This window comes from Choloepus didactylus, chromosome 23 (genome assembly GCF_015220235.1).
Source record: "Choloepus didactylus isolate mChoDid1 chromosome 23, mChoDid1.pri, whole genome shotgun sequence".
Lineage (NCBI taxonomy): Eukaryota > Metazoa > Chordata > Mammalia > Pilosa > Megalonychidae > Choloepus > Choloepus didactylus.
This window is the reverse complement of record NC_051329.1, coordinates 20,409,644-20,424,177: the sequence shown is the minus strand read 5'-3', so window position 1 is coordinate 20,424,177 and position 14,534 is coordinate 20,409,644. Positions and strand designations below refer to the sequence as shown.

General features: G+C 46.3%; 1 protein-coding gene across 4 annotated transcripts in view; it reads left to right on the top strand.

Moving 5' to 3' along the window:
* UBE3B (ubiquitin protein ligase E3B) overlaps positions 1-14,534 on the top strand; it is a 101,999-nt gene that overhangs the window by 74,308 nt on the left and 13,157 nt on the right. For all 4 annotated transcript variants that reach the window (XR_005214051.1, XM_037817322.1, XM_037817321.1 and 1 more), the window contains 6 exons: positions 1,531-1,649; positions 2,264-2,378; positions 3,162-3,261; positions 7,928-8,047; positions 12,118-12,294; positions 12,422-12,532. Coding sequence is in view for 3 of the 4 variants with exons in the window: in XM_037817322.1 (XP_037673250.1) it covers positions 1,531-1,649; positions 2,264-2,378; positions 3,162-3,261; positions 7,928-8,047; positions 12,118-12,294; positions 12,422-12,532 (742 nt within the window). In the remaining variant the exon portion in view is untranslated. The remainder of the gene's footprint in view (positions 1-1,530; positions 1,650-2,263; positions 2,379-3,161; positions 3,262-7,927; positions 8,048-12,117; positions 12,295-12,421; positions 12,533-14,534) is intronic.

Below are 14,534 nucleotides of genomic sequence, written 5' to 3'. Positions count from 1 at the left end.
ATAAGTAATTGCTGATGTGATTACAATGTCAGTCTATAAGTAATTGCTGATGTGATTACTATTTACATTTGGACATGTGTGACAGCGTCATTATAAGAATTAGATGAGAAAAGATTCGTTAAGTGGTGGCATATGGTAGGTGTTCGGCCATTGTTAGTTGCCACCCTTTCAGGAGAGCTGGATGAGTACCACTGAATATGGACTTTGCGGTTGGCTGGAGCTGGGTTCAAATCATGCTCTGCCGTTACTCACAATGCTAGGAAGTTACTGGAAGATTTTTTGAGTCAAACAGCCAAGGTACAAAACCTGGCTCAGTTACTTAACTAAGCTGGCTCAACCTCTGTGAGTTTCAGTTGCCTCATGTGTAAATGGGAATAACAATAGCACCTCCTTAGACATGTGGTAAGGATTAAAAGAGATACTGCATATGAAGTGCTTAGCACCATCCCCAGCACATAGGAAGAATAGCTCTGTGTTGGCTAGTATTATTATTGTTATGATTTAAGCTGACCTTGGGCACGTTGCTTAACTTCTCTGAGCCTCAGTTGCCTCATTAGTGGATTCATGGGGGAGTCCTTGAGAGAAGGAATGCCAGGCACTTAGTACAGTGAGAAATTCACAAATGTTGGTCCTGTCCAGTGCCTTTTATTTTTTAAGCAAATGTTTCCAAAAGGTTGCTAAAGAATTGTAAGATAGAATGGACCTTAGACAGTTATGTTCAGGCTAGAAGACACTGGCAGGAGGGAATCAGGGACATGTAGGTGGCAAATTAGATACAAGTCTTGGGGGAAGGGGCACAGTGAGCAGTGGAGGGGAGAGCAGGCGTTGGTAGATACGGGAAGACCCCCTTAATCGTTGGGTAAAGGGCAACCTGAGAGTGAGTCGTGCTCTCAAGTGGATGGAGCAGTCTAGAGCTGTGCCTTAAATGGTTTGTTTATTCATATATTTGTTCAAACATTTATTCATTCCCTCACAGATACTTACCAAGTGCCTTCTAGGTGCCAGCAGTGTTTGTCCTCAATGTGGAATAAGATTCCACAGTTATCCTCAGTCAACAGACTGTCAATCGAGAGTTGTCCAAGATTCTTTGCTTTTCAGGCCTGAATAAGGCATGCATTTAGGCTTGAATTAAGAAAGTATCATAATGAAATCCTTATGAATAAGAAAAATACAGAGTAGAGCTTAATTTTTTCTCAGTTATACTTTTTGCCCGTTACTGTGGACAATTTCAAATTAATAGAAAGTAAAGAGAATAGTATAATGAACCTTCATATACCCATTACCCAGCTTCAAAGATTAAGTCATGGCCAGTTTGGTTTCATCCATATACCCCCTCCCACTCCCCTCTTGCAGATTATTTTGAAGCAAATCATAGACATATCATTTTTTCTGTATATTTCAGAGTATCTCTGAAAGATAAGAAGTAGAGCCTAGTTCTTAACCTTGTTTATTATGTCTAGTAGCTGGTACAGATCTCATTTTGCTTTGCTTTTCTCATTGTAAAATTGAGTCATTATCTGTCTGATGTAGGATTCTAGATGACATTGAAGTTTATGAAGAACAAATTTCATTCAAACTGGAAGAGCTGGTCACCATCTCCTCTTTTCTGAACTCCTTTGTGTTTAAGATGATCTGGGACGGAATCGTAGGTAAGGTAAAGGAGTTGGCCATCATTTGTTCGATACTACTAGCAGGGAGACTCCAGAGTGTAATGTCAACTGATTCTTAGCTTTGATGTCTTTCAGAGCTAATTAGAAATGTGTATTTATTCACATACTTAGAAACTGTATTTTTTTACTCTCTATCTGTGACCTCTTAAGATAGTAGTGTAGTCAGAGAAGTCTTACTCTCCCAGGTTTGCTTCAGGATTTGCATGCATGTGTCAAGGATCATTACTGAGAATTGATTTTGCTCTGAACCTCCACGAAGATAAAACATATACAAGTTCACACTTCAAATTAGAGTCCCCCTCCGTAAGTGTTTCCAGTCATTCAATTGAAAGCTCCTTAGATTAGAAAGATCCTTTGGATGACATTCTGGTGGGAGGTGGCACAAGTGATTGTGAGACGCTTAGGAGATACTCATGTTCTTCAGACACTTAGAACATTCTCAGGTTGTCTTTTAATTCCTTTGGCCCCATGTAAAATTCAGGATGAGGGAGATCATGGACTCAATGTCCAGAGATGAAAGGCTTTTCTCCCACTCCTCTCTAGTTCTGGTCTCCTCTGCCATGAGTGTGACCCTCCCATTTGTTTCCCTACAGAGAACGCCAATGGTGAGACCTTGGAGCTGTTTCATTCTGTCCACGGGTGGCTGATGGTTCTCTATGAACGGGACTGCCGGCGGCGCTTCGCCCCCGAGGACCACTGGCTGCGCAAGTGAGCACCAGGGTCGGGGAAGGGCTTTATGGAAACCAGAATCCACTCCATCACACTGCCAGCAGCAGAGCTGGCCAAGCACTCAGCACTTGTGTTCTAGGGCAGAGAGGATCATTTGCCTCTCCTCCATCCTGTCCTTTATCTAGATAAAGAGCTCTTAGTCTTATGAACACCTGTCAAGACAGATCACTTAGCAGTTGCTTCTGTTAAGAGATGCCTACACTGAATATGATTCAGAGTAATTAGTTTGAATTTAATTTGACAAAGCCTATTCACATTTAGCAAAAGTTTCTTATCCAAACTGGTAGGAAGAATTCTTTCAGCTGAGCTGAATAACAGGGTATGATAGTTAAATCTCAAGTTTTTATCAGAATTACCCAGATAAAAACTGTGCTAGACTTTTTGGGGGGAGAAGATGAGGATCCTCCTGCAACAATTGAACGTAAGATCACGCCAGCATTTTTATCTGTGACAATGTCAATGCTCGTGTAACTCGAAGCTGCAGCACTGGAGCAGGGATCAGCAAACTTTTTCTGTAAAGGGCCAAACAGTAAATATTTTAGGCTTTGCAGTTAGTCCCTGTGGCAACTACTCAACTCTGCCATTGTGACGTGAAAGCAGCCATATACAATAGGTAAATGAATGAGTGTGGCTATGTTCAGTAAAGCTTTATTTACAAAAACAGACAGCAGGCCACATTTGGCCTCCAGGCCATGGTTTGCCAACTCTGCACCAGAGAATGATTTTCTTGTTTAATTGTCCCAAACCTATGTTTTTCTTCAGGGATCTCAAACCCAGTGTGCTATTCCAAGAACTTGACAAAGACAGAAAACGGGCACAGTTGATCCTGCAGTATATACCTCATGTCATTCCACACAAAAACGTGAGTTGCACTCAGAGCTTATTTCCTTGTGTTTCTTCCTAATCCACTATATGTTTCCTGGCTTTCCCTTTTTGTTAAAGCAATTGAAGTGAATAAAGAAGATCATTCGTTCAGCAATGGTGCTTGGATTTTACGCTCTGTCTGGGTATTATGCTGAGTGCTGGGGATGTGGGGATAGAGAAGGTAGTGTGGACTGGCAGTCCTGGGAGGGCAGGATGGACAGATGCTGTGGAGCCCAGGCAAGGGGACCCGACCTTGCCGGAGGGTAGGGAGGATGCAGAAAGAGGCTCCATAGGCAAATGCAGACCATGTTTAAAGATCCTGGGAGTGAGGCTGGGGGTGGTGTGCAATAGGGAGCCAAAAAAGTGCAGTCTGGCTGAAGAGAATATAGAAGAGAAAGTCAAGAAATGAAGCCAAGGAGGTTAGTAGGAGCCAGAGCAAGAAGGGCCTTATAAACTAAGGGTAGGAGCTTGGATTTCATCTGAAGCCATTGAAAGGTTTTAAACTTGGGAGGCAGGGTCAGAGCTATACTTTGGAAAGATCCTTCTAGTCTTAGTGGAAAGGATTGACTGGAGGCAGAGATTATAGTACTCTCACCTAGATTAGGGTGGGGCCGTAGGAGTAGAAAGAAAATAATAAAGTCAAGAGATTCATAAGGAGGTAGCACTTACATGCCTTGAAGAATGATTACATTCAGAGGGGGAAGAAAAGGAGAAATTTAGATGATACCCAGGTTTCTGGCTCGGGTACCTGCATGGTCAGCAGGTGTTTCCCTGCGGTAGGACCAAAGGCTGGAGCAGTTTTGAGAAATGGTGTTGAGTTCAGTGTTGAGCAGGTAGGATGTGAGGTGTAAGTGGTTCCCAGAGGCCCTTGGACACGTGGGTCTGTGTCAGGAGAGTGGACCAGGCTGGAGGTAGAATCCACACACGGACAATGCCCAAATCGCCTGACTGCAGCTGTGGGCTTGGATGAGGCGGTCAGGGAGCCAGATGCAGTGAGAAGACAAGGGGGTTAAGGCCAGAGCCCCTTGGGAGCCACCCCTTAAAGGGCCAACACAGGGAGAAAAGGAGAAATCAGAGGAAGGGGGAAATCCAGGAGAGTGTGGGGTCACAGGCCCAAACGATGGGAAAGACTTGGGAGCAGATACTGTGAAAAGAGCATCCTGAAACTGACAACACTCTTCACAGCCCTGGCAAGTGGCGGGCACTCCATAGGTGTCTGCTGGCTGGTGCGACAGCCCCGCACACAGGTTAGTAAAGGCTCCTAAGACTCTGAAGAATCTAGATGTGCCCTCTCCCTACCCCACCCCCCTTGTTTTTCTTTACAGAATGGACATATTTTTATAAAAGAGCATAAATCACCTGTTTGTATTCAGTCTCACTTTTCTGAGATACTTAATCCTGATATTGCTTGACCTTGACTGTGATACTTATGGTCGCTATTCTCTACCTTCAAGCAGCAATGTGCAAGTGGATGTGGCTGCTTGGATTCTTACTGCTCTTGACAGCAGAGCCTCATGGAATTGAAGGGGTCTTATGGTGATTACTTAGTCAAAACAGGCTTTCATTGAGGGCTCTCCTTCAGCAGTACCCCTGACCTTGCCTCAGAGAAAACTCACAGCTTTGCAAGGCAGGCTGTTCTATTTCCTTACCCTTCTAAATGACGGAACATTCTTCCTCATCTGAAGCTGATCTACTTTCTTATAACTTCTACCCTTTGCTCCTTCAACAACCCCCAAAGGTGGAATCTGTAATCTATGGAATAAACCTTCTGAGATTTGCAGACAGTTCTCTTTGACCTTCTGAGTCTCCGTTTTCCAGTTGCAGGATCTAGCATCCTTGTTGAGAGTTGCCTCCAGCCCTTCATCTCCTGAGCCCATACTGGCATGCTGGTGTTTCATGTGAAACCCAGCACCTTGAGTGACTCTCTGTGTGGCCTGGAACTCCCCTCAGCTATACCTGTGTGTCTGTGACATCAGCCTTTCTAGGAGCTGTAACCATCACATTTGTGTAATGTAGACTCTAGACTCTCTCTCCTGTATATGTGCCATTCACAGACGGTGTTCTGTGGCCCCAAGGGTGCCTCAGGGGAGCACAGTGAAATCTATCCACACCATGTGATCTTCTAGCTCGAGGTAGTGTGCAGTTTCAACATCAGACTCTTTTCAGTGTTGTATATTTGCAAAGCCAAATTTTGGAGATTGCTGTGATAAAAATCAATTACTGTTTGAAAATCAGGAAATGATGGTGGTGTCCACTCTGATCCCAGGGTTTGAGAAGTTGTATGAAACCCACACGCAAGCATCCATTAGTACACACTCATGATTATTTAGGAATAAAATTAAAATGCCTTTTTTTATTTCAACTTATGTGTATTATTTTTTAAATGAAGCTACATAAATACTTAGTCAGTTGGTAAGATCTAACTATGTAGTAAGTGAAATGATTAGGTATTTCCTTTGACCTGGGATGCCATGAAAAAAATTACTGAGCTACCAGGGCTGCTGTGAACCAAGAAAGTATGGGAACCTTTGAGACTAGTTGGAATGACTTGAGTCCAGGTTAGACTCTAATCTTTACCATTTTTTTCCTTTGGGGAATTTTGCTGAAGATTGCCATAATGCTGTTTGTCCTGGACTCATAAAAGCTCCCATTTCCTTCCTTGGGAAAATAGAGCCCTTCCTCATCTCCTGGCCCCATCCTGCACCCTGGGGAGGCTTAGGATGTTCAGGTGGTTCAGAATCTCCTGTTGCCTCCTCCCATTTGAGGTCCCCCTTCCCTCCTCAGGCCGTGTGTGCCACCCTCTCCCACTGAAATGTCCTTGCTGCAGAGCAAAAGAGCGTGATAGGGTCTCCGTAGCCCTGTCACTCTCTCCTGGGAACCTTAGGCCATCTGCCCTGAGCACTGACCCTCTCCCTTGTTCTTAATCGCTCTCTGGTGGGTAACTCATAAAGCCTGTATTGTTTCCTTTAATATTTTTTAAAGCCTCAGTGCTGCCTGGTTCATAAATCCAGCACTTTGCTCTCCACCCTCTTTTACAACACTTTACCCATCTCTGTGTGTAACCTCCTGGCTGTGACTTGAGGCTTCTGCTTTTGTTTCTGTCTGGAAGGCCTGGAGTGGTGTGAGGCAGGCAGGAATCGTGTAATGTGTAGCGTTCAGAGACTCAGGGCTTGAATCCGGTTCCCTGCCCACCAGCTGTGTGACCTTGGGCAAGCCAGTTTCCTCATCTGCCAGCTGGCAATACTGATCATTACCCAGGTGTCTGCTGCCATCACTGAGAGCTGGATTAGGTCACCTCCAACCTTCTCCCGTACCCCGTGGGAGAAGGCTTTCTGCACCCCCCAGGAAGCCAGTGTTCTCAGGCTCGCCACTGCCTCTGCAGTTCCGTGTCTGTGCCCTGTCTCTGCCCCATAAAAGAGTGACCTAAACATAAAACTGGTCGTCTGCCTCATTTGATACAAAATTTTACCCTTGTTCACATAATCATGCCAGAGATTTAGGGGTCACAGGAAGCAGTCCTGACGTAGGCCCCATGGCCCCACACAACCTAAACCCACTAGTAGACACCCCTGCTCCTGAAAGTCCTCCAGCTCCCCGGCGTGGAGGGAGAGGTGTGCTGCCCAGCCTCCTCACCTGCCTCCCTCACTGTGTCCTCAGTCCACTCTCGCCCTGCCACGAGGCCTGGGAACCCCGAGGTCTTTGACACAGTTAAATCGAGCACTTTGGCCCTGTGCTGAACAGTACCCCTCCACCGCCTTGGAGAGCATCCACCACCTTCTCAGGAGGCAGCTTTCTGTTACAACGGTATTTACTTCATAGAATTGATGGAAGGATTAGATGCAAATGCGTTATACCTCTTCCCACATTTATTATTAACCCTCAGTTACTGTTATTAATGTTAATGCTGTTATTATTTGTATTTAATAAAGTTGTTGACTTTTCAGGAGGTTCCCATAAAAAAAAAAAAAAACAGTAGTTGGATTCATTTATTTATTCAGCTAATATTATTTGAATGCTGTTACGACAGTGATTCTCAAATCCAGCATGGGGCCACAGGGCATGCCCTCCCAAAGAAGCATATCAGCATCTTGAGAATGAGGAGAGAGGGCTCTTTTCACACTACAGTTGAGAAATATTGCTGGTGGCACCACGGTGTGATTGAGGGCACAGGGGAAACAGACAAAAGGTTAAGAAACTTTATACTCTAGATTCATTTAAAAAAATTTATGACAGTGGAAAAAAAGGTCTTTGAAATGTTTCTGTTTTTTAAATTCATAATATTGATTTCCTTTAAAAGCAGGCACATCTATCTAAAGCAGCCTCTGTAACTTGTTCTGCTGCCAGATTTTTACAGCAGATTATTGACTGAATGAGGAAAATGACTTTTCTGCTGGACTGTTCCTAGCTGGACTCAAGCTGCAGCCAGACCCACTCTTTCTAGAAGGTTTTTTCCTTGACATATATTCAACTGTATTTCTCATTCCCAGAAATATTTCTGGGTGTGTTTACCATTCTTACAAGACACTTCTAACCAGAAACACATATTGAAGCATCCCATTCTGGTTCAATCTCACATGCTTTTAATTTTGATAATTTTGTAGAGTGTTTTTTAGAGACTCATCTGTTATTGACCCTGTGTCTGGTCCTGCCTTTGCTCATTTCAGAGAGTTCTCCTGTTCCGAAACATGGTTACCAAGGAGAAGGAGAAATTGGGGCTTGTGGAAACCAGCTCCGCCTCCCCTCACGTCACTCACATTACCATCCGACGGTCCCGGATGTTGGAGGTGAGTGGAGCAGCTTATGAGGCTTATTACAAAGAAATACATTCTGTAAAATGTAGGATTTTTAGTGGATGATCTATTGCCTCTTAACTGTTCTTGACATTTCTTTATCTAATGACAGTGAAATCAAGACTGTGGGAGCAGGATAGGGGTCCTTTGTCCTGTTGACTGTACTGAATAGCTTGATTAAGCATGTCCTCAGTGGACCTCAGAGGTCGACGGTGTAGTATTTCTGTTCCTTTAATTCATGAGGCCCTCGGCTAGAGCATCAAACTTTTTGTGCCTCTCTGGAATGAAGAAGGAACTACCAAGTACAACATATGCACTGACGTTCTCCTGTCGGTGCAAATTCCATTTGTCCTGGGCAGGCACTTTGCTCAGGTTCCCAACTGTGAATGGGTAGGCTGGAGTGTATTCAGTTTACTGAGCCATACAAGGAAACATCACAGGATGTGTCATTTGCAGAACTAGAAGTTCCTTGTAGACATAAACTTATGTGATACAAATGAAGTGGCCCACCTTAGCCAAACCCAATGGCCAGGGTTACCATTACATGGCAACTTAAATGTAAATTAGAAATCAGTCCTTGTTCTCGAAAAACTTTACCTCCATGTGTCAGAAAATTACCATACTATATTGATTTTGTTAGCACATCTGACTGTAGTCTGCTGGAACATTGTTGTATTAAACTTGCCAACCTACAGTGTCTCTGGGGTGCGTGCCCCACCCTCTTCCAGGGCTGTACAGTGCCCAGATGTGCTGGTCCTGCCAGTGGTGGGGCCGGTGACAGCCCTAAGTCCCCATTCCCAGGAGAGGCACGGCTTGATTTATTTGCCTGTGCTTTCTCTGTAGGCCTTCTATCACACTCCGACCACAGTTCCTCATTAGCATGTTGTGCAGCACTGGACAGCCACCGAGTTCCCCGACACATAGCATCAGACAGCATCCCTGCCTCCCCCTCACAGTCTTCCTTTCCTCCTTCGGTGTATCACACCATGTTTGTGCTGATCCTTGCAAGAGCTTGTTTGGGTTACCCTGACCACTTGTGATTGGCACCAAGCTCTTGTGTTATGCATTTGATGTTTTCAGCATTCTTAAAAGTAGGGCTAAGAAATGTAAATGCCCACAGAGGCCCTGCGGGTCATGTGAATGAATGAAGCTGGCTGAGTGTGCTTCAGCACAGGCACATTTTGTTTGCCTCTTGGTCTGCGTTAACTCTGTTTAAGAAAAACAACCCCACAAGTGAGTTGATAAATTGGCACTGATGCCCAGCCTTGACAGCAGGGAGCTGAAGAGGTGGGCAGCTGGAAAGCATGTGCCTCCCCTAAGAGGCTGCCTCACTCAGCTCCACCCAGTTATTGCCATGTGGAGATTTGGGCTCCATAATGCTCCAATTTTTTAAGAGAAGGCCAACATTCAGGGGTTTGTGTGAAATCCCCAGATCTTTTATGCTGTGAACTAAGTAAATTTTGGAAAATACCTGGAAGATCAGATAATACCTGTCTTCCCACCAAATGCAACCTGTGGGCCACCAGTTTACAACCTCAGCTTTGACTCAAAGAAGGAAAAGCCCAGTTAAATTGTAGGATGTCCCTTCTCCAGCACTTTCCTCATCGGACCCACATGTCCCTCCCTGTCTCTCAGAGTCCTTGCTCCCCCCACCCTCCCAGTCCCATCACCCATCAGACACGACACGCTCAGATGTGGCCAGCACCCACTGGAAGAGGCTGGGTATGGGAGGCTGGTGTCTGCTGAGAGTGGTGGAATCTCCTGACTCCCTCCTCAAGTTTCACTGCTTCGCTTGACAGGCTGGTTAAGCTGGGAACCTCTTCAGGGCTGTCAGAGGACGGGTGCCTGTCTTAGGTTTTAGGCAGTTCCCTTTCCTGTTTACTTTCTGTATAGCATTCTTGTCATATTGATCACTGAAGGCCCAATGGCTTTTGCTTGATTTGGACACAAGGGGGCATCAAAAAACTGATGTTAGACCCATTTGACATCCTGGGCATTTATCCTCTGTTTCCCTTTTTAAGCTTTGTTTTGAAGGCCAGACCTGCGACTTCCAGGTCCTGCAGGAAGGCCTCCCTCGCAGGCAGAGGGTGAATTCGGACTGAAATTCTAGCATTTCAGACCTGGAAGGACCTTAGAGATGCTCTAGTCCAACCCTGTTTTCTGTCTGTCAGAGGCAAATAGAGGCCAGAGAAGTTTAGATTCTCAGTCATAGTCACTCTGATGTCTGTGACAAGGCTGGGCCTGGGAACCAGGTCTTCTAGTTCCCAGGCCAGTGTTCTTAAAGCCTGCACTTTGAAATGCAACACAGAAGAGGAATGCCATACTCACTCTTACCTTCCTTAGAGGCATGTAATCCTCACATAACAACAGTTCCCGGAGGACAGTGGGTGCAGCAGGAACTGTATCAGAGGCAGCAGATGGCCAAATGGCTCTCCACGCCTTTTTAAAGAGGATATGTGGGACTCCTCAGTCAAGATTGAGGTCCAAATCCAACAAACAGTCCTTGAGCACCCCACATGCTAGGCTGTGTGCTACATTTAATCTGGGTAACCACAAGCATGAACGTGTGTGAGGCTTAGGGAGGTATCGTCTCAAAGCAGAATGGAATAAAACCTGCAGGCAAGCCTGGACATGTTAGAATTCTCTACCCGTCCTCCACTCAGTGTGGTGATAGTGATCTTAAATTTAGGCAGAGTAGTGTAAATGCTGCAACTGCTGCATGACCACTTCCCTTTAGTTCCTTCTTTTGGTTTAGCTTACCTTTGGAGCGTAACCCCTGGATAAGATTCTGAGCCACCGTAGGATGGTCTTGGGATCACTAGGTGAGCACGAGGGAAATGTGAGCAGCAGGAAGGCAGCATGGGTTCCCCAAAATAGGTGCTGCAGAACCGACCTCATTGGCTTTGTGACAAGGTGACCAGACTGGCAGACAGGTGGCTGCTCTGGACATAATCTGTCTAGTGTCAGCAAAACATCTGACGGTGCAGCAGGCGTGACTGAGATGGAGAAATGTGGGGTGGCAATGGGATGTCGAGGTTGGTTTATAACTGGTTATGTGACAGTAATTGAAGAAAGCCATTTCACCCTGGAGATGGGGCCCCCCTGTTGGGCCAAAGGCTCTTCCTTAGGCCTCATCCTGTTCAACTCTGGTTTTCCTTATCACTGCTCTGAAATGAAAACCTAAGCAGCTTGCATATCAGCACCCCAGATGCCAATAATACATGTGGTGACAGAATCGGGGGCCAGGAAGACCTCAGCAGATTAGAATCAGAGAAATAAGCAAGATGGTTTGATAGGAGAACTAACAAGTTCTGTCCAGGGAGCCACACATGTTGAGTTCTGGATAAGGAGAATGTGCTGAATGGCAGCGTGTTTTGAGAGAGCCAAAACGAGCCAGGGCAGTAGAAGCTTTTCCTCCTGTGCCCTGGCCTTCCTGCCTCCTGCCTTGCCCCCTGCCATTCATCTGTCCTGCTGCAGACAGGAAGGTCTTTCTAAGACAAAGCCAGCCATGTCACTCCCCTGCTTATCCCCTCTGTGGCTCCCCATTGCCCTCAGGATAAAATCCAAATTCCTCAGCTTGACTCACATGGTGCTTCATGAATTGGGGAAGGCACCAGAGGTTGAGGGTTGGGGGTTACTTTTATTTTTCATTTTACAATTTGTTTTGCTTTGTTTTTACCATGAGCTGAAAGATACTCTTTTGAAAGAGAGAGCAAGAGATCTTTTCTCAGTTTCTTCCATCCTTTGTCTCATGGCCGAGAGCTTGACTGAATTCACTCATCTTGTCTGATTTCTCCTTCTCACTGCCTTGCATCCTCTTGCGGGCAAGTATCACCTTGCTCTAGAGCTGTAGTGTCCCATCTGCAAATGAACCTTTCCTTTCGATAGGCTCTAATTCAAAGGAGAGAACTGCTCTTCCTCCCGTGCCCACATGCCCTGACTTGCACATTGGGTAATTATACTGGGAAAGGTTCATGCCAGGAAGAAGGAGCCTTGAGAAGAGAAGTTGTGAATTATGCAGAAGGCCTTGTGTTCCTAATGGGTTGTAATTCTGCTCTTGGCAGGATGGCTACGAGCAGCTCCGGCAGCTCTCCCAGCATGCCATGAAGGGTGTGATCCGTGTGAAGTTTGTCAATGACCTCGGAGTGGACGAGGCAGGGATTGATCAAGATGGTGTTTTCAAGGAATTCTTGGAAGAGATCATCAAGAGGGTGTTCGACCCGGCACTCAACCTGTTCAAGGTGTTTAAGGGGAGCAAGAGAGGGGTTGACAGCAACCAAATTTGAGCTGACAAATGAGAAGTGAAGGAGCTGGGCTTGTTCGTGACAAGGCAGTGAACCTCTCATCTCTCCTCCTTTTGCCTTGCAGACAACCAGTGGGGATGAAAGACTCTACCCTTCACCCACGTCCTACATTCATGAGAATTACCTGCAGCTCTTCGAGTTTGTGGGGAAGATGCTGGGGAAAGCTGTGTATGAGGTAGGCACATTAAGGAGCACTGAACTGAAATGGAAAATTAAATGTTGAAAGTACATTTACATGATCAGGCCCAGTCTGATCATTAGGATAAAGGAAAGAGGGACAGGAAGTAAGATTTGTTGGTCACGAATGCTGGGTGCTGCACATGTTACCTCATTTCATCCTCTCAACAGTCCTGTGACTGTGACAGACCTGAAGTGCAGAGGTTGCTTGCCTGGGGTCTCTGGTTCGGTCAGTGGTCGAACCAACATTGGGACCCAGGCCGGCCTAAGTCCTCAGCCAGTTCCCCCGGCCAAGGCATGAGGAATGGTGGGCGAGAGCCAGAGCTCTACCTCGAAATTTGGTCCTTGTTGTAGAAGGCAGCATTTATGGGGTCTTGGAGTTGTATTATTTATTTGAGTGAGTACCTCAATGTGAGTCTTGAGGTGCCAGGGAGTTGCCTACAGACTAGAATAAGCCTGTTGGATGTCACCCATAGAGCTGGTCAAGACTAGCTCTTCCCCTGCCAGCCATGCAGCCATGTGTGTACAAGCCACTTGACATCTTTGAGCCTCTGTCCCATCATCAGGAAAGTGGGGCTGATAGAATTTATCAAGTTGTTGTAGATGGCAAATGAGGTGACACATGTCAGCCGTGTCCTACGATGCCTGCTGTCGTCCTCACTGTTGTGATGGGCAGGAAGGGTATCTGAGCTTCAGCTTCCTGGTCTAGGGGGAGGCCCACACAGCCCATGTTCCCTCCCCATTAGGAGCTTAGCCAAGAGGGGCAGAACTACCTTCAGGTGGCCCTCAGCCTCCCACAGTTGAAGTCCCGCTTCCCAGGGAGGAGGTGAAGCTGCCGCAGAGCTTGTTCCGGTTTGCTAATGCTGCCATTTTGCAAAATACCAGAAATGGATTGGCTTTCATAAAGGGGGTTTATTTGGTTACACAGTTATAGTCTGAAGGCCATAAAGCTTCCGAGGTAAGGCGTCAGCAATCGGGTACCTTCACTGGAGAAAGGCTATTGGTATCCGGAAAACCTGTAATATATACAAACCAGCACAGGGCTCTTCAGGACTCTGACCTTTGTGGCCTTCCCATTGGGCTCACTTGGCTCCAGAACCCAGCAGGGGACCTTCCTTGGGCCTGGACTCTGCCGATACCTTGCCCTGGCACTGAGAAGTAAACCACCTGGGCAGCACTCATCTCATACCCAGCACAAACCCTCAAGAATCCGTGATGTTTCTCAGACAGAAGGAGCCAGCAGCTGGTGCAGTGGTTGTCATTTCTGAGTTGAGAGAGGGAAGCCATGTTGGGGGCAAACATACTTTGACTACTGACTAAGCTCATCCTGCTCTCATTTTGGAAACAACCTCTCCCCACAGGCCTCCCTCCCTGGTCATGAGGAAAGTAGATGCCCTGTTGAGTGCCTGCCCAAATACCCTCCTAGTTCTAGTTGAGTGGCCTGGGCTCACCTTCAGTGCCTCTGCTTCCACAGCTCCCTGCAAAAGGAAGACAATTCCTACCTCACAGGAAATTAAATGAGTAGCCTATGCAAAGGAGCATCTTTCAGATAATAGGCACTCAGTGAATATCTGTTCTTTTTCCCTCCACTACCCCCATTTAAAAAAAAGAAAGTTTGGTTACGACCCCCCTCGGCCTGGGCCATGTTTTTCCTTTAAATGGATAGCTGCCACAAGACCCAGAAGAGGCTGCACCAGATGAAAAGCATGGCTTCTGGTCTGTTGTGAATGTCCTCCCCCATTTACCAGGCCTCGTCTCTGTCTGCCCCCCTTTCCTGCTTCCAATAATAGTAGTACTTAGGAGAGAGGGTCCTACATACTGGCCCTGTGAGAAGTAGCGTGCATCATCTCACTGAGCCCTCAGTGACCATCATCAAGTCTGATGGAGTCTGTCTTCTAAATCCACCTACTCCTCTCGAAACCTGTGGCCCCTGCCCAAGTACAGGCTGTTGGCATTTCTTGCTGTGCAATAGCTTCCAGGTTGTATCCCTGCCTCTTGTC